The 19,812-nt window shown below is 41.0% G+C and overlaps 3 protein-coding genes across 3 annotated transcripts; all 3 read right to left on the bottom strand.

Moving 5' to 3' along the window:
- Positions 1-210: 210 nt before the first annotated feature.
- LOC134635274 (claudin-4-like) lies at positions 211-798 on the bottom strand. Its single transcript, XM_063484677.1, has one exon. The coding sequence runs from the start codon at positions 796-798 to the stop codon at positions 211-213; it is 588 nt and encodes a 195-aa protein (XP_063340747.1).
- Positions 799-5,434: 4,636 nt separating this feature from the next.
- On the bottom strand, positions 5,435-6,208 carry LOC134635273 (claudin-like protein ZF-A89). Its single transcript, XM_063484676.1, is given in 3 exon segments — positions 5,435-5,572; positions 5,575-6,012; positions 6,194-6,208. Coding segments are annotated over 3 exon segments (591 nt in total).
- A 1,013-nt stretch (positions 6,209-7,221) lies between these two features.
- LOC134635272 (claudin-4-like) lies at positions 7,222-7,815 on the bottom strand. Its single transcript, XM_063484675.1, has one exon. It carries the CDS (start codon positions 7,813-7,815, stop codon positions 7,222-7,224), a length of 594 nt encoding a protein of 197 aa, XP_063340745.1.
- Between the last annotated feature and the right edge of the window lie 11,997 nt (positions 7,816-19,812).

Genomic DNA, 19,812 nt, shown 5'->3' with positions numbered 1-19,812 from the left:
TATAATATAAAAAGAGACTAAAAGAAATATTTGTTTCACACACATACACTGCGAACACTTTTGCCTGTTTTGGTCACATTCCATGCTTTATTTTTTTACTCATTCAAGAAAAATACAGTAAATCTTTTCTAAAACATTTCTCTTGATCCCTGGAGACTGTATACATTTAAATGTAGGCCTTATTTAGTTTATAGAAGTATTTATATATTTTTACACAGAGCTAGGTTTGGAGTATTCAACTTTAAAGCCATTCTCATTACTGCGTGAACAAAAGAAGCAGAGGAGGCTTCCTCCCAGTAACAGCAGCCCTGCAGAGGCCCAGCCGATGTAGAGTGAGGCTCCCATCAATGGAGGTCCGTAGTAAGACGTTCTCGCCATGGTGAGAGTTGTGATGGTGCTCCAGCAGATTGGAATGATCACCAGGACACCTGATATGATGAAGATAATTCCAGAAGCTATAGCCACGTTGCTATTTTTCCTCTTATTTGACACCAAGGTGGTGCAGTTGCCCCCGACAACACCAACCATCACCCCAAAGATCCCGACAATGATGGCGATGACGATGAGCACTCTGGCAGCCTGCAGGTCTTGAGGTAAGTCCAGCAGAGAATCATAAGATTTGCACAGTGTTGTTGGTCGTGGATAGTAACTATAATCAAAGTCACAGGACTTCCACAAACCCTCTGATTTCCTCCACTCAGGGGATCTCCATGTGGGGAGAGCACAGCTGACGATGCTCCCCAGGAATCCGAAAATGGCCAAGACCAAACCTAGAAGCTGTCTCCCACCAGGTTTCATGATGAAGTTTTCTTGAGCTCTTCAAAGAGGAAAGACGGTGTGTTCTTGAGAGTTGCAGTAATTTAGAAAAGAGCTGAGCAGGAAGTGGTTTTTAGATGTTACATGATCAGAGGACCTGACTCTGGTTTTCTAACTCACTAATCAGGCTGTTGAAGGAGATGACAGATTGTTGCCTTTAAGCTGAAAATGTTCTCTGAAGGAAACCCAGACTCTCAGAGAGGCATAACATGTAAAAAGTATAATTAGCAAAAGGTTGCAAAGGAAATCGCGTATATTTGTTAATTAAATCTAAAAAAAAATTACAATTGGATTATATAATTTTTTAAAAAGGTCTGTGGCAATCCTGGTTTAATTTAATTTAATTGAACTCTTTAATGATTCAGCATTTTGTGACTAAATGCAAACAAAATCAAACATTATTGCTTCATCATAAATAGAGGAATATAAATTCCTTCATTATCACTGAAATGTGAGATTTACTCATAGCAGATGCTAATGTAGAGTTCCTTCATTACCAGTAGATACTTGTAGTTCAGTCACTGAAATGTAGCTGGAACAATGATAACAGGCTCATCTTCATCACCGGATATTCTCGTTGCAATTTGTTGCTTTATTCCTGGTTCAACTTGTGATCATGTGTTTTAAATGAAGTGGCATGTCCTTTATGCTCAATTTACTTAAATTTAGAGGGGAACATCCACATGGTCTGAAACTTTTGTTCAGTGCAGTTTACTCATCTGTTGGCTCGTACTCAGATGAGATCATCTAATGATCTTCTGTAATCCATGTTCTTCTGTGTGCTCACATTGGATACATTTTCAAAATCTTCTTCAGGAACTAAAGTTGGTTAATGTGATATGTCCAACAAATTTCTGTCATAATTTTTTTTTTATTGAAATTATGTCATGTATACTCAACCTATTCAAGATGTACGTGGTGAGATTAGTTGTCTCACCCACACAGACCAACCAAAAGTAAAGGAGCTGCCAGTATACAGGGTCTCTGACTGTCTGTCTTTCTTCACTCTCATTTTGTGTTTAACTCTCTTTTCAGTTTCAGTTAATTTAGTGATAGATTTATTTGTATAAAGGAAAACTGACGATGGCCGAGGCCAAACCAAGAAACTGTCTTCCACTGCTTCAAAGGGGAGGGGTGATGTGGTCTGAGTGCTCCAGTTATTTAACAGTGAGCGACAGCTGAACAGGAACTAGTTTTTATGTGGTTTTCACACTTGGAACTACTCGAGTGGCTTCCTTACTCGCTTGCTCACATTGCGTGAGAAAGCACACATCAATTGTACTGATGCTACAACCTCCAAGTCACAAATTAAATAAAGATATATTACTTAGAACATGTGAACACCAATGTTGTTGACAGCCATACAACACATTATAAAATATGACTGTCATAGAAAATAGTTTTCTCTGGAATTATGGATAAAAGATGAGCCGAGTATGAGGATGCAGGTAAAAACAAGACCTTTGTGCAGTAACTTTTCTTTTGCATGAGAGTTGGAAAGAGTTCACTTAGCTCTCAGAATTTGCACATCGTGTGGAAATGTCATTTACACTTTATGCTCTCATTGCACTGTTTATAGCATCTCAAAGTGTATATATTTACACATGCAGCCTCCACTTTTCATGTTGGTTAATTGAACTCTCACCACCATATGCGTAAATTTAAGTGCGAATGGTTGTCTTCTGTGTCTGTGTTAGCCCTGTGACAGACTGGCGACCTTGCCATAGGCTTAAAGCCCTCCTGCAACCCTGAAAAGGATGAGTGGATGGATGGACATAGTGTGTCCTTGAGAGCTGTAATTTTTATCTGTGAGGGAAGATCTGAGCAGGAAGTGAGGTCATGCACTGTAAATTTTTCAGTCAGTGTTCTGCTTCTTCATAAATAAAAACCAGTTCATAAGCAACTCTCCCCACAAATTGTCAACATAATATTTTCACCCAAAAAATATGTGTTAAAGGACCACTGCGGTACCCAGATGTGAGAGAGAACTGTCAAAACGCAAGCTGTCAATTCAGATTTGTAGAGTACGGAAGCGTAGAGCTGCCACCCAGGCAAAATAAAAATAGAAGTATATCACGTTATAATGTGAAAAGTTTATTGTTCTAACAAGATACTTTTCATGTTTGTACAATATACTATCATGCTTGTACGATATACTTTTCACGTTTGAACAACATAATATCACGTTATTACAATATACATAATTATCACGTCCGTACAATATAATTGTCACGTTCATCCAATATAATATTTATATTGTACGAACGTAATAATTATGTATATTGTAATAACATGATATTATGTTGTTCAAACGTGAAAAGTATATTGTACAAACATGAAAAGTATCTTGTTAGAACAATAAACTTTTCACGTTATAACGTGATATACTTCTATTTTTATTTTGCCTGGGTGGCAGCTCTACACTTCCGTAGTAGAGGGGGCAATCATAATCAATTCTTAATTCTCAGATTCAAGCTGCTCTTCATATTTTTTGCCACCAGATGTCACCAAAGATAATTGTGTTGAAAATCTTTGAGTAATTGGGTGCTTCAGGAAGCTTTATTTGACCATCACTACTTAGCCTTATACCAGATTTAACCCTGGAGAACCCACGGGGTCAGAGCCAACCCCATTGGTTTTCTAGGGAAACCATGGGGTCAAATTTGACCCCATGGTTTCTCCAGGGTTAATTACTCCATTCAGAAAAGGAGCAGAAAGTTCTTTTCAAGCAGGAAGACTCCTGCTGTGGGCAGACCGATGGAACAGAGCAAGTTTTACTGTAAATTTAAACCTTAAACTACAAAGTTCAGCGTAACCAGGGTAACTTTCAATTATCTGGGTTCACTTTCCCTAACGCTGGATAAGCAGCCACACAAAGTTGGATATCAACTTGCTAATTTTAACCAGGGTTTCGCTGTGCTTTTCGCTTTAATTTTTTTTTTTTTTTTAATGAGAGACCCGAAGGCAAATGAAGGAAAAGACGGAAGCCTTTCTATTCCTTTTTTTTCCTGTCACAGTTTTAGTTTCTGAATTTTTAGGACGAGCACAGTTTGCGCTGGTGAAATTCAGGAGAATTCTTTCAAAAAGGTGTTGTTAGCATAAAAATCTAGTGTTGCAGTCTTGTGCTTGTGTCAGTTACTAGTGTTTTAATTTCACAATATAAAGAATATAGGGAAATATATTTTATCTCAAATCAGATAAATGTGAATATATCTTCACAGCATTACAAGTACACGTGATTGTTTATTTTGTTTCTATTTTCACACATATATTTACATTTATTCTGAAATGTACTGGTAAATATATTGAATTGTATTAAATATATATAAATCCTTATATTTTCTTTCTTGTTGTGTGTAACTGGAGTAAGTAACCGTCTCGAAGAAAACAAAGGCAAAAAGCCTGCTGAAACAGCTTTGCGGTTAATGAAAGAACATTGTTGACAGCAGCTAAATGAAATACACCTCTTAAAATTAAAGATGGAATACTTAATTAGGTTTCGACTTCAGGTTTAAGCCTAAAGACTAAGAGTCAAGCTTAAGAAGTAAAGCTGATGGGAAACTATATGTTTTCAGAAAGTGGGGTGTGTGTTCCACTCTCTGAATACCTGTGTGTGGTTTTAAACACCCACGTCATATTTATTTTTAAGCCATATTTTATTTTTAAGAAAGACCATGGGCAAAGAAAAAAAAACAAGCAAAAAGGAAAGAGGAAAAAAACAACAAAAACAAACCTGCAGCAAAGGTGTGAATTTATTGTTAGTATTATTATTATTATTTATTTTTTTTTAATAAGTCAGGGGTGGTCATTAATAGTAATAAAAAAACATAAACCCTATTTTATTTTCCATTTCATTCCACCATGGACGAAGTATTGTCCACAAACATTATTCACTTTTATTTGTAATTAAAAATTAAATTAGCTTGTCAATGTATCATTTTTAACTTAAAAACACACCAAGTCAAATTTGGCAGTGTGATCTTTGTTAAAACTTTTTTTAATCATCATGTCATTTTATTCTAAAATGCAAAACTCTAAAATGTTCAGTCTTTTACCAAATCATTCATATTATGTTTACTGAGCCACTTTAACAAAAAAGGAAGCAAAAAGAGAAATAAAAAAATACACATCATTTTACATGCTCAGAAATATATATTCTCATTTGAGTAATACAAGTCTTACTTATATACAATCACATAAAGAGATGATACTAAAAGATAAAACATAGACTTAAACCAGTGGATACATAGTCAGATTTTATAGCTTTTTTAAATGCACATGCTTTGTATGATTTTACACAAAAAAGGAATGTCTCTTTCCATACAACAAAGTGAACAACACAAATAATAAATTTTTAAAAAATGGAAAGGTGGTTATAATGGTGTAGGATACAACAAAACGGATTCAGAGTCAAGTTACACAATCAAACTGCAAAATTTTTCTTTTTTAATCTGATTTTATATTTTGTTAATCTACTCATTCAAAGGACAAACTAAAGACAAAAATTTTCAGAAAACCTTTTTCTTATTTCCAATAAACTGCTCGATGTATAAAAATAAGCCTTATTACATATGGATAAGGCCTTGCTTACATGGTAAGAGTTGGAGTACTTAATGTTTTAGTCAGTTTCTCCCCTGCAGAAAAAGGAGCTGCAGACGAGGCCTCCTCCCAGGAACAGAAGGACGGCGGTGAACCAGCCAATGTAGAGCGAGGCTCCCCACTCATCTTTCTAAGCATCCCATGATGAGGATCTTAAGGAGACTGGGTAGGATTAAAATGATCACTGATGGTGTTGGCTGTCCAGCAGACTGGTATGAGAACAAAGAGGCCTGCAATGAGGTAGGCAATTCCTGCAGTCATAGCCATTTTGCTCCTTTGCCTTTCATCTGGCACAAAGTTAATAAACTTACTCCAAGCCACACCAAGCAGGATCGCAAGGAGCTCAATGATAATGACAATGATGATAAGTGCTCTGGCAGCTCTCAGCTCTTTAGGTAATGGTATGTGCTCGTAATTCATACACATACCAAAGGCTGAGTCTTCTGGGAATCCACATTTCTTCCACAAACCCTCCCCATCGCAGTAGTACACTGTGGTATCTTTGAAGCCTGTTATGATTTTCCATGTGTGAAGAGCACAGATAATGACGCTCCCCAGAAAGCCGATGATGGCCAAGGCCAGGCCCAGAAGCTTCCTCTATAGGAACTTCATATACATGTGAGATCAGTAGTCTGTGTGTGTTTAGTGCATGGGGATAATTATTGCATACAGAATATATTTCTGAAACAGTGGGAGACAGATGAGAAACAAAATATCCAATAACCTTTCAGCTGGGCTCAAAACAATTTCATTTCTGGTTTATCTTATGCCTGTTTACTGGCTCACACGGCATTCTCCCATAATTATCAATTATGTCATAATGAATAAAACAAAGTATTCATTTCAAACACTTCCTGGGCATGTTTAAAGTTTCATAGTCACATCTGTTTTTTCCTATTCATCGTTTACAAATTGGGAGCAGATTGATTTTGTGGCAGACAAAAGGAAAAAGAGGATATGCAAAGATGCTTTTTTCCTACCATTGTTTTTCTTTTTTGTTCTTTATTTGAATGTTATGTCAACACGACATGTCTTTTCACCTTACAACAATTACAGTAATATTCTAGCAATCACTGTACAAAAGGCAATGGCATCCAGCCTGTATTTTGTGTTTGTTACTTTGTTCGCCAAGCCTGACATGTATTGTCCTTTATCTGATGCAATACATTTAAAAATCCAAACAAAAGAAAACAAACATTTTTATTTGGCTTCTCTCAGAAAAACAGCCACCAAAAAGACATCTTTAAAAAACTAAGCAAAACTCAAAATGCCCAAAACATGATCTCATTCTCTTATTAACAGGCATCTTAATGTGACAATTTTACAGTTGCAATACAATCATACCTAATCAAAAAAAATGCAAACAAATACTGTAGAAAGGTATTCTCAATGCAACTGCAAATGAATAACATAATAATCAATATTGAACAGTTTAATAAAGAAAAAGTCACAGATCAGATCTAGATTTAAGCCACACAATCATGTTTTATAGAAGTTTTGAATGCACATGCTTTTGATCTTTACAAAGATCACAGAAAAAAAAGGAAAACTGTGTCCAAATTCTTATAGTAAATAGCATAAACAGTAAACATAAAAAGAAAAAGTGTCTGATATAAAATACAACAAAAAATATCAAGAATTAAGTTACATCCACAAATTGCCAAAAGTTTTTCCTATTTTAATTACATTTTAGACTTTCCTGTACTACTCATTCAACCTTTTTTTTTTCTTTTTAACAGACTGCTGGATTTCAAAGCTTAGGTTAATATGAGTAACTAAGTAACTGCTCTTTGTAAAAAAGACTATTTACAAAGAGTGAGGGTTGGCATACTCAACATCTTGGTCAGTTCCATCTCTGCAGATAAAGGAGCTGCAGAGGAGGCCTCCTCCCAGGAACAGAAGTGCTGTGGTGATCCAGCCAATGTAAAGCAAGGCTCCCGGTTCCCTCTTTACACGGTCACCCTGCAGAACATAGGTGATGGTGATGGTGGTCCAGCAGACTGGTATTAGCACAAAGAGGCCAGCAATGACAATAGCAACTCCAGAAACCATAGCTATTTTGCTCTTTTTCATTTCATCTGGCACAAAGTTGATGAATTTGCTCCCAACAACACCGAGCAGGATCCCAAAGACACCAATAATAATGGCAATGATGATGAGCGCTCTGGCAACCTCAAGGTCTAGACTTATATAGAGTCGTTTTCCATATTGTTTGCACTCCACAAGCTCTGCACTGACGGTATCACAGGCTTTCCACAAACCTTCAGACTGCACGTTGTTCGATGATTGATGGTCGACTTTATGCACTGTCCATGTGGGAAGAGCACAGATAACAATGGTCCCCACAAAGCCAATGATGGCCAAGGCCAGGCCCAGAAGCTGTCTTTCACAAGCCACCATGATGAAGCTGAAGCACCTTTACTCTTCAAAGAGTAAAGGTGATGTGTTAAATGGAGATTCAGGAATTTATCTGAAGAGCTGAGAAGGAAGTGGTTATCATTTGGTTTTAATACTCAGAATTTGACTGTAGCCTCCTCGGTTCCTGTTCACACTTCTACAGGAGATGACAGCTTTTAGTGTTGCCTCTGAGTTGAAACTGGTTTCTAAAGAAAGTGACACATAACGGCATAAAAATAGCACACAGAAGAACTAATAATAATTTGAATTTGAAAAATGCAAGTAGTATTTGATTGGAACCTACTAAATGTGCATCATCATTCCTGAAAAATGCCACATCTCTGTTACAATTATGATTTCAGTGTTAACTTTTTATTCATTAGAAGTTTATCACAAAGTAGAAACAAAGTCACTAAGTAAATTATTTCAGTGCAAATAAAGAAATCAAAATTTGTTCAGGATCACTAAAATTAGTGAGATTTATTCACAGCAGATGGAGTCTTGTGTTGTTATATTGTTAATCTCAATCCTTCTGAAGAAATGCTGTGGTTAAATTAAAATGGAAACTATGATTGAGAACTTCATATACGTGTGAGATCAGTAGTCTCTGTGTGTGTGTGTGTGTGTGTGTTTAATGCATGGAAGTAATAATTGCATACAGAATATATTTCTGAAACAGTGGGAGAAAGATGAGAAACAATACCCTGTGTGAAAAGCAGTTTCACTGCAGGATATAGTGTGAGAAATACAACCACACAAAGCCGGCAACACATTAGGCACCAAACTAAACCTTTTAGTTCGGCTCAAAACAATTTCATTTCTGGTGTTATATCACGCCTGTTTACTGGCAACAATTGTTAATCTTTTTTAATTCCTTTGATTTTCTTTCACTTTGTTTGTGCTGTTAAATATTAATTCTTGTATATTTTAATCTTTATGTTTATGTTTTACTAACAGTTTTCTTCTTTCCTTTCTCTCCCGATTTCCCCTACAGAAAATTAATGATACGAATGTTAATGTCATGGTCCTGGCTCTTTTGACCCAATGTTCTTCTCAACTTGCTGAAAAAACATTTTAACAAAAAGTCTGTTTCATGCAGAGTGGCCAAAAGTTCCCTGCCAAGATGCTGATGTTGTTTCATAACCAAATAGTGCAGCCTAGTGTTAGGGTGATTTTGGTAAAAGTTGTCATTGTTGTGCTTAAATTTGTAAACCTTGTCCTGAACTGCATGTTTAGATGTTTTTCTGTCCCTTTCTTACTTGTAGGATGGTGGAGGAGGTTATAGCTATAGTGTTTAACTGCAGGCACATTTCATATAAGGTCCTGGTTTTCTTATTTGGTAAGGAATGTTTACTTCCTGCCATTTATGAGCTCACCTATGCTCGTATATGGTGGACTGTTAAAAGAGTTGAGCCATATACAGGGGTGAGAGGAGATGACCCTTTTATGACCAGCAGGAAGTCACGTATACAAACACACACACACACACACACACGCTCGCACATAAATGCACACACACACAGTGACTTAACTATGACACACCACAGAGATTTTACCATGGGTGTTTGTGTAACTGTTTGTCACTGAATAAAAGGCGTCAAGGGGACACTGGTTTTTTTGAGTTGTCTGGGATCAGGTGAGGAGCTTTCAGGCCCAAGACCCTGATCCAATCGGCTCCCCTTGCAAGTTGAAATAGATCGATCTCTGATTGTCTTGCTTTGTTTACGGGGATAAATCTTTGAACCAGCCCCTAACACCACAGTGTTAAGGTTTTTTGTTTGTTTTTTTTAGTTTTTTGTTTTAAACAAGAGAGAAGACAAATATGCTCCAATTATAATGTAGCAGCGCGAGGAGGGGAGGAAAGGATTTGGCTGGGGCAGGTTAACACTGAACCTACATCCTGTCGACACACACCAAATTGTAGCGGCACGAGGGATTACGGAGGGGCGCTACCTGGGTATATTAGATTTTGCGTTGCATTCGCAGACTTCACTACAATTAACCCCCGGGATTTGAATTGTTGTCCTGACTATTGACATTTACTGCCAAGGTCTAAACGGTAGGGGTGCAACGATACACAAAATTCACGGTTCGGTTCGACATTTTGGTGTCACGGTTCGATATTTTTTCGATACAAAAAAATGTTCATTTCTTTTTAATTTGTCATTTATTAAAATTATAAATATATATTTTAACTCAAAAATACAGTTTTTAAATGTAATGTTGCTGAAACAACAAAATAATAAAATAAATAAATAAATCTATCTGATCGAGAAATCACTCATCTTTGGAAAAGAGAGTTTATTACAGAGAAATGGCTCTTTCCAAAATAAAAGCTATACTATACCCTTCTTCTGGGGTATATTCTCAGCAGCATATTAAACATATCAGGTCCCTATAAGGAGAATCATGTGCTAACGGCTGTCTAAATGACTCGGGTAAAGTTTGTAGCATGCGTGCTTGTTGTTTTTGTCTGCTTCCACTTGTCTTTGCACTAGGATGATGTCGGCGTAAATGTGCAGTCATATTCGTTGTGTTCCCACTAGTGCTGTCAGCGTTAATCTCGTTAAAATGACATTAAAGCCATAACGCCGCAAATCTCCGTTAACGAGTTACCGCGGATCACCCCGTGTGTGGGGCTGGACGGCGTCAACACGTTAACGAGCTAACTGCGCTAACGCACTAGTTCCCACAAATGTAATTGAGCATTGCGTGGCACATCATACTTCACATGAAAACCAAAATAGTTCCAAAAGCCAGATCAGAATGAGGATGGGGATGGGGGAGGTTCAATTTCGGGTAGCATTGAGGCAGTTGCCATGTTGCAATGAGCTTAACTTCTGTCTCGCTAGCTTGCACTGCACTCAGTGGATCTGCGCTCGACACTGCAGCCTAGGTGGAGTAGTCGAACGCAGATCCACAGCATCGTCAGAAGAAAAGTTGATAAAATAAATTAAAAATTTTGTATTGTTCGATACATATGTGTACCGAACCGAAAGCACTGTATCGAACGGTTCAATATCGATACGAGTATTGTTGCACCCCTACTAAATGGGGTAATTGTATTGGGCACCAGTACCTGGGGACTCCCAGCCTTGATTGCTCTACTCCCTGCTATCTGGCGAAGATTATGCGGATTCGAGTGTGTCCCAGCATTAGCCCAAGTAGTCCTACGTAAAGGGGCTACACCATTCTGGACGTCAGCAATACCTGGCAACGGATTTGTGCAAACCGACACCACAGCGGATGTTAAGGGTTCTAGCTAGCCTGATCTTCGGGGGCGAGGAGTCTCCGGTCTTGGTTGGCAATTTCTTGGGGCCGGATTAGGTTCAAAAACCAATTAAAACCACTCACAACCTTGCATAGGTTCCCCTATAGGGGCAGATTCTAGTAGTTGACACTCCCACTGGGTTTAAATCTGGGACTCTCGGCCATTTGACCTTAGAACTGAAGAAGCTTCTCGGATGAGAAGTGAAACGTCTTCAAGCAACTTTAAGAAGTCCAGACGCTTTTCTTTGCTAACTCCTTTGACTACGATGACCTGGATGACTGAGAACCTTCACAGACATATTGCCGTACATTTTGGGAGGAACACCCTTCAACTGGTACGGGAGTATGAAAGGGAATCAAGGAAACTGGCGGATTATAGGAGCCACCTTCGTTTCAACCTAAGTTGCAGGCAAAGCAGAGTTGTTCCTAAGAGCTTGCGCCTTGGATCCACTGTCAGGGGACACAGAGCAGACTTGATTCTACAGAGAGCACAAAATCACCTTCTAAGTGAAAGGATAAGACAGGTTCATTTCACTATAGATGCCCTCCAGATCAAGATCAGCCAGACTCTGCAGGAACTGGAAACCCTTCTACCCTCTCCAATCCTAGAGGAGGTTTACAAGTTTGTGGACAAGGCTCAGCGGGCCCAACACTCTAAAGGAAAAGAAAGACAACGCAGGAAATTTCACACCTTGCTTTCAAAAACCCACACTCCTCAGTCTTAACCCACACCACTCGGAGAAGAAAACACACCTAAAGACAGTCGGGAGAAATGGGTTAAGAACTTTTCAGACCGGAATCTCACTGAACCTGAAAAGAGGGTTTTAGCCAAAGGACTCAATTTCGCCATTTCTCCACAACAGTTGCCCATAGTGGACCTCATCACAGCCACAGAAACCGCCATACGGATTAACAAATTATCACAGACAGAAGCAGAACAGATCAGGATGAAAGTCTCAGCCACCCTCTCCAGTGCGAAAGTCCCTCCGTCTAACCTCACATTACAAGAAAAGAAGGCCGTCGCTTCCCTGAGCAAAGACCACAACATCACTATATTACCAGCGGATAAGGGAAGGTGCACCGTGGTCCTAAACACAACGGATTACCAAACAAAGATCACTACTCTCCTCAGTGACAACAACACCTACGAAGCTTTAAAGCGAGACCCCACAAGCAGCTACAAAAAGAAAGTTATAGCTTGCCTTCAAGACCTTGAAAAGGACAAAATCATTGACCGCATTACATATCACCGCCTTTATCCAGGGGATGCCATACCCTGCATTTATGGACTTCCTAAAATCCACAAGGAAGGGGTCCCACTCAGACCCATAGTCAGTAGCATAAACTCAGCCACTTATAACACTGCGAAACACCTTGCTACCATCCTTGCACCTCTCGTGGGGAACACCCCACACCACATCAAGAACTCCACCGACTTCACCGACAAGGTCCAGAGACTTACCCTGGATCCAGATGAAACCATGGTGTCCTTTGATGTAGTCTCCCTCTTCACTTGCATACCCACCACGGAAGCAGTGGAGACTGTCAGAAAACGACTACAAGAAGACAGCTCCTTGGAAGACAGGACCAACTTCACACCCGATCAGATCTGCACACTGTTAGACCTCTGCCTTACCACAACATACTTCAAATACAACGAAGGCTTCTACAGACAAAAACATGGCTGTGCCATGGGCTCCCCCGTGTCACCTATTGTAGCCAACCTTTACATGGAGGAAGTGGAAAGGAAGGCTCTTGGCTCTTTCAAAGGAAGAGTACCCAGCCACTGGTACAGATATGTAGATGACACCTGGGTCAAAATCAAGACACAAGAAGTGGAATCCTTCACTGCGCACATTAACGCCGTGGATAAAAACATCAAGTTCACCAGGGAAGACACAAAGGATAACTGTTTGCCTTTCCTGGACTGCGCCGTGCACATTGAAGAGAATGGCAACCTTATCATCGAAGTTTACCGGAAGCCCACACACACGGACCAGTACCTCCTCTTTGACTCCCACCACCCTCTGGAACACAAACTTGGAGTAATCAGGACCCTACACCACCGGGCAGAACATGTTCCCTCTAAGCCTGAGGGAAAAAAGAAGGAACACACACACGTAAAGGAAGCACTCAAAACATGCGGTTATCCTAACTGGGCGTTCATAAAGTCAGCAAAGATGCACAGAAAAGAAGATCAGACACCAGCGAGCGAGGATAAGAAAGACAGACGCAACAATGTTGTCATCCCCTATGTAGCCGGTGTATCAGAGAAACTCAGGAGAGTTTTCTCCAAACACGACATCCCAGTGTACTTCAGACCCAGCAACACACTCAGACACAAACTGGTTCACCCGAAAGACAAAACTCCAAAACACAGACTTAACAACGTGGTGTATGCTGTACAGTGCAGCGAGGAATGCCCAGACCTCTACATTGGAGAGACCAAACAGCCACTTCACAAGCGCATGGCACAACATAGAAGAGCCACCTCCACAGGACAAGACTCAGCAGTCCATCTGCATCTTAAGGATAAAGGACACTCTTTTGAGGATGCCAATGTTCACATTTTGGACAGAGAAAACAGATGGTTTGAAAGAGGAGTGAAAGAGGCCATCTATGTCTACTGTGAGCGACCATCTTTGAACAGAGGCGGTGGTTTACGACACCAACTGTCTGCCATCTATAATCCAGTTTTGAGTTCCCTCCCCAGACGCCTTAACACTAGAAGTCCCAGAGAAGAGCCATTTGGCTTTTCTACCTATAAAACCCACCGTCGAGCCAAATGGCTGGTAGGCTTTTAGCTAATATCCTTAATCACCTGTGAACAGCTGCTTTTGTTATGTAAATAAGGTGGGGCCATGCTGAACCACTTGGAGTGGTTAGTTTCCTGAGCCACAAGGAAACTTGTGTTTCAGTTTGCCTTAGGGAGAAATCAACACACATGGGTGTATTTCCTTTGTTGCTGAGATTTATTGATAAAACAGTACAAAAAAACAAAAATAAAAAAACAACCATTTGTACACATATTTACAAATAACAATAAAAAGTGAGTGAGTACATTTCAACATTTTCAGCAATCACTCACAATCCTGGCACTGCCATGGTATCTGTAGTCTGCATTTACCACATATGTATCTGTAGCAGTGAACACATCGCACAGTGGCATGATTATTCTTGCATTTGTGTTTGACCTGACACGTGGCTCTTTTTCCAGGGCTAGGTGTGGAGGGTTGTGTCCGAAGCAACTGTTCTTTTCTTGCCTTCTTCCCAGCCATATGAGAGTTAGCCAACTCTCTTGCAAACTCCACCAGGAAGTCCACCCGTCTTTCCTGCGTCCCGTTGCATGCTTGATACAGCACATGTGCATTCAGTGCTGCCATGTCAATCATGTTATAGAACACGGCAACTGGCCAGCGCCGTGTTCCTCTGCGGACCGTGTACTCCCGCACCATCTGGTCCATCACATCCACGCCACACTTTGTGGTGTTGTAAAGGGTGACAGTGTTTGGCTTCCTTTTGGTGGTGTTATCAGTCTGAACCACGCTGTGCATGCTGCTAAGAATATAGACTGTCTTCTTCCGTTTGGCCGCATACGCCGTCAGCGTGGCAGCAGTGTCTGAAAATACCTAAGAAATAAGATAAATTGTTATTTCCATAGCACTTTTACACACAATGAAACACATAAACATAGAACCACAAAAGACCTGCAGCCTACCTGAGTGGTGAATTCATTGCGATTTGTGTATCTAGCGGATTGAGGAATTTCCCGGCGAATCTTGCTGACTGTGCCGAGGATGGTGGTTTTCCGTCTAAGAAGTTTTTGCGCAAGTGAAAGCGATGTGAAGAAATTGTCCGTGGTAACATTTCTGCCCTTGTCTAGGAATGGTTCCATCAGCCTCATCACTACATTTTCAGACAGTCTCTCCCCACTGGGACGATTGGGGTCCTTGCCAAGATATAGGAGGACATTGCAAATGTACTTGGATTTTAGGTCGCAGGCCACCCAAAACTTGATCCCGAAACTGTCAGGTTTACTTGCAATATACTGCAGGAAACAGCACCGAGTCTTTGATGGGAAGAGCTGTTCATCAACGGTGATATGTAGACCAGGGTTGTAGCACGTGCTGCAGTTGGTGACAAATGATCCCCACACACTGGAAACTGCAGCGAACTTATCAGTCTTTGCTCGATCACTGCGGGTGGACCTGTCATCAAAGCGTAGGTGTTGCATGATGTCTTGGAAGTGGTTACGCGGCATAGTTCCAATGATCTGTGGGTTTCCCAGGTTTGCTGACCAGCAGTCACGTAGTGATGGAACCCTAGTAACCCCCCGCAAGATCAACATCTTTGATCAAGATCAAGATCAAAGACTCGGTGCTGTTTCCTGCAGTATATTGCAAGTAAACCTGACAAGTTTGGGATCAAGTTTTGGGTGGCCTGCGACCTAAAATCCAAGTACATTTGCAATGTCCTCACATATCTTGGCAAGGACCCCAATCGTCCCAGTGGGGAGAGACTGTCTGAAAATGTAGTGATGAGGCTGATGGAACCATTCCTAGACAAGGGCAGAAATGTTACCACGGACAATTTCTTCACATCACTTTCACTTGCGCAAAAACTTCTTAGACGGAAAACCACCATCCTCGGCACAGTCAGCAAGATTCGCCGGGAAATTCCTCAATCCGCTAGATACACAAATCGCAATGAATTCACCACTCAGGTAGGCTGCAGGTCTTTTGTGGTTCTATGTTTATGTGTTTCATTGTGTGTAAAAGTGCTATGGAAATAACAATTTATCTTATTTCTTAGGTGTTTTCAACCTCTGCTGCCACGCTGACGGCGTATGCAGCCAAACGGAAGAAGACAGTCTATATTCTTAGCAGCATGCACAGCGTGGTTCAGACTGATAACACCACCAAAAGGAAGCCAAACACTGTCACCCTTTACAACACCACAAAGTGTGGCGTGGATGTGATGGACCAGATGGTGCGGGAGTACACGGTCCTATAACATGATTGACATGGCAGCACTGAATGCACATGTGCTGTATCAAGCATGCACCGGGACGCAGGAAAGACGGGTGGACTTCCTGGTGCAGCTTGCAAAAGAGTTGGCTAACTCTCATATGGCTGGGAAGAAGGCAAGAAAAGAACAGTTGCTTCAGACACAACCCTCCACACCTAGCCCTGGAAAAAGAGCCACGTGTCAGGTCAAACACAAATGCAAGAACAATCATGCCACTATGCGATGTGTTCACTGCTACAGATACACATGTGGTAAATGCAGACTACAGCTACCATGGCAGTGCCAGGATTGTGAGTGATTGAAATGTACTCACTCACTTTTTATTATTATCTGTAAATATGTGTACAAATGGTTGTTTTTGTAGAAATATTTTTTGGTTTTTTTGTACTGTTTTTATCAATAAATCTTTTGGAGATTTATTTTCCTGGATGATTGAGAATGCATCAAGACGAACACAAAATGAAGTTCACAGCTTTTAGCAGTTCCCCCTCCCCACACACAAACAAAGAGGCAGTTTGCAGTTAGAAATCCGCAATCATTCACACTCCCCCACTCCCCTCCACAATTCTCAGGTAACGACCCAATTTACATATGAATTGATGCTAACAGACTAGCCAAGTTAGCTTCCACTTGGCTGACAGAGGGTTAGAAAAGCCTGGGACTTCTAGTGTTAATGCCCACTCACATCCTGGGCCATCTGACCTCAGGAATTCACACGACAAGGTGGGGCCAGGTTTCACAATGAGCACACCCGAAACCCTGGCTGATTAGGTCCCACACCCGCTTTCACACCTTGGCTCATGTGATTAGAGGATCACCAGGGGGTCCTTTGTCCCTCTTTGGGGGGATACTCCCACTGGGTTTAAATCTGGGACTCTCGGCCATTTGACCTTAGAACTGAAGAAGCTTCTCGGATGAGAGGTGAAACGTCTTCAAGCAACTTTAAGAAGTCCAGACGCTTTTCTTTGCTAACTCCTTTGACTACGATGACCTGGATGACTGAGAACCTTCACAGACTAGTTGAACTGGAGCACTGAAGGGACAAAGGCTCTCAAATTCCACATTCTTCTTTAATTGTGAACAGCGAACATGTTTCACGTGACTCAGGTTATCTACCAGAGCAACAGTGTACATGGACCCATTTTGGTCAGGGGCCTCAAGCACTTTATACACCACTGAACTCCAAACACCCTGAATTTCATGACGGCCTCTAAGCCCAACTTCCTTCAGGTAAACCAACTGACCTTCTCGCAGGGGAGCATCCTTTACACACTGGTCGTGGCGCGTCTTACGCCAGTTAGCTGCAGGGATTTGCTTTGGTCGGGATGCCAGCAAATGACCCACATAAACATTAGGATGGGTTTGTGCATCTTTAGCCGACTCCTGGCGCCACTTTTGGATCAATCAATCAATCAAAATTTATTTATATAGCACATTTAAAAACAACAGTTTTGATCAAAGTGCTTCACAAATTAGGAAATAAAAATAAGACAAATACAACGCAAGACGAGACAAACATAGAAACCAACCAAATGATAATCAAACTATCTTACATCAAAGCCAGAGTAAAAAGATGGGTCTTTAAACGAGATTTAAAAGACTGAACAGTCTCAGAAGAGCGAATGGCAAAAGGGAGGTTGTTCCACAGTCTAGGAGCTGCAATAGCAAAGGCACGATCGCCTCTGGTTTTCAACCTAGACTTAGGCTGCATTAAGAGCATCTTAGTGCTTTTATAGGTTTATACAAATGAAGAAGTTCTGTTAAATAGCTAGGGGCAGTGTTATTTAAGATTTTATAAGTGAGTAAAAGAATTTTAAAATCAATGCAAAATTTCACAGGAAGCCAGTGTAAGTTGGCTAAAACTGGAGTCATATGATCATGCATTCTGGCACCCGATAGAAGGCGTGCAGCAGCGCTCTGTACTAATTGCAACCGGTGAAGAGAGGAGTGAGGGAGGCCTAAATAGAGGGAGTTACAATAGTCCAGTCTAGAGGTAATGAATGCATGAATAAGCTTTTCAAGGTCCTTGGGGGAGAGGAAAGGCTTAGCTTTAAAAATTTGACGTAGCTGATAGAAGCTGGATTTAACCACAGTAGATACTTGTTTCTCTAATTTGAAGGAGCTATCACTTAATTGGAGATTAAGTGGTCAATTATTTCCTTTATATCAAAAAGAGTCACAGGCTGAAAGACAGCAGAGCATTTAGAAACTGGAACTTGATGTGGAACTACCGATAAAAGCGGGGCCCTTAAAGTAGTGATTTTTTCAATAAAATACCTTAAAAAACTTTCACAAAGAGCCAGAGAAACCTCCTTGTGTGCGGTAGCACGAGGATTAATCACAAAGTTAAAAATCTTAAAAAGAGCGTGGGGCTTGTGACAATTAGTCAAAATAAGACCTGATAAGTGGGCAGATTTAGCAGCTTTGACAGTCTTCTGATATTTTGACAAACAGTTATGGAGGATTTCCGCTGACACTTCGAGTTTATCCTTTTTCCACTTCCTCTCAGCACGAAGGCATTTGCGCCTGAGAGCACGGGTAGTTTCATTCAGCCAGGTTTGGCATGGCGATTTAGTATGCTTAGTCTTAGGTGGAGCCACAATGTCCAGAATAGAGGAACATGTGGAATTAAAAAGGTTGGTAAGCTCATCAGCCGATAAATCCACAAGACAGACGGAGTCAGGGAGCGCAGAGTTGGCGAAAAGAGTAGAGAAGTTAGTAATGGTTTCAGAATTAATCGAGCGCATCTGGCGTAAGGGACCCTCGCCGTTAAGCTCCATATGTCGTAGCGTAACATTAAACATAACCACAGAATGATCAGAGATCCCAGAGTCCTTGATATCCGTTATATGAATATCCTGACCTGACCGTAAGACAAAACTACACCAAGCGAATGACCTTTTAAATGCGTTGGTTCACCTACCCATTGCGTAAGATTAAAAGTGTCAATAAGGGCAAGGAAATCCCTCTCCATACATACATACATACATACCTACGCCATTGCCTGGCCAACCTGAGGGCCCGCCTTGAAGTGTGACCACGCTCCTTGGCATCAGGCCACCATCTCGGTTTCCAATCAAGGGGTCAGTCTCCTGTAAAACACGAAGGTCAGACAATGCATACCCAGGGAAGACAGAGGTAGTGGCTTGAACAGCAGAGGTTAGTGGTTTCCTACCAATAACCTGGGGCAAAGGGTCAGGTACTACAGACTGTGAGCCTAGGACGCCCCACCCGAACCTCGGCTCAATGGTTCACCGGGCGGAAGTTTCCCTGAATGGAAGAACAAACAACATTACTTGAACTGGCCTGCGCTGGATTGCGTAGGAATGACTGTGGGCTTGCCAGGGCACTCTCTGGCAAAATGCTCAACCTTCTGGCACCGTCTGCAAATTACGGCCTTATTACAGGATATGGCAGGATATGGTTAGGATAAGCACTATTCAAAGCAGCTCCTTGCGAGCTAATTCAACTGCTCTTGCTGACTTTTAAGAATCTCTTTTAACTCCTGTAATTCTGATTCATAGGCTGCAATACCTGCCGGACTACCTCTAAAAGGGACCTCCTGGACAGTGTGCTGAAATCCTAACACCAGGGGAACCGAGTAACTTCTATCCTTCCCACCCCCTGGCATACCTTCACGCTCCCATAATATAACCTCATATTTGATTTGTCTGTGCTCAAACCATCTTCCCCTAGATTTGA

The sequence above is a fragment of the Pelmatolapia mariae genome, linkage group LG10_11 (assembly GCF_036321145.2).
Source record: "Pelmatolapia mariae isolate MD_Pm_ZW linkage group LG10_11, Pm_UMD_F_2, whole genome shotgun sequence".
Lineage (NCBI taxonomy): Eukaryota > Metazoa > Chordata > Actinopteri > Cichliformes > Cichlidae > Pelmatolapia > Pelmatolapia mariae.
Note: the sequence above shows the minus strand (reverse complement) of the source record. Positions and strands in the feature narration are given on the sequence as shown.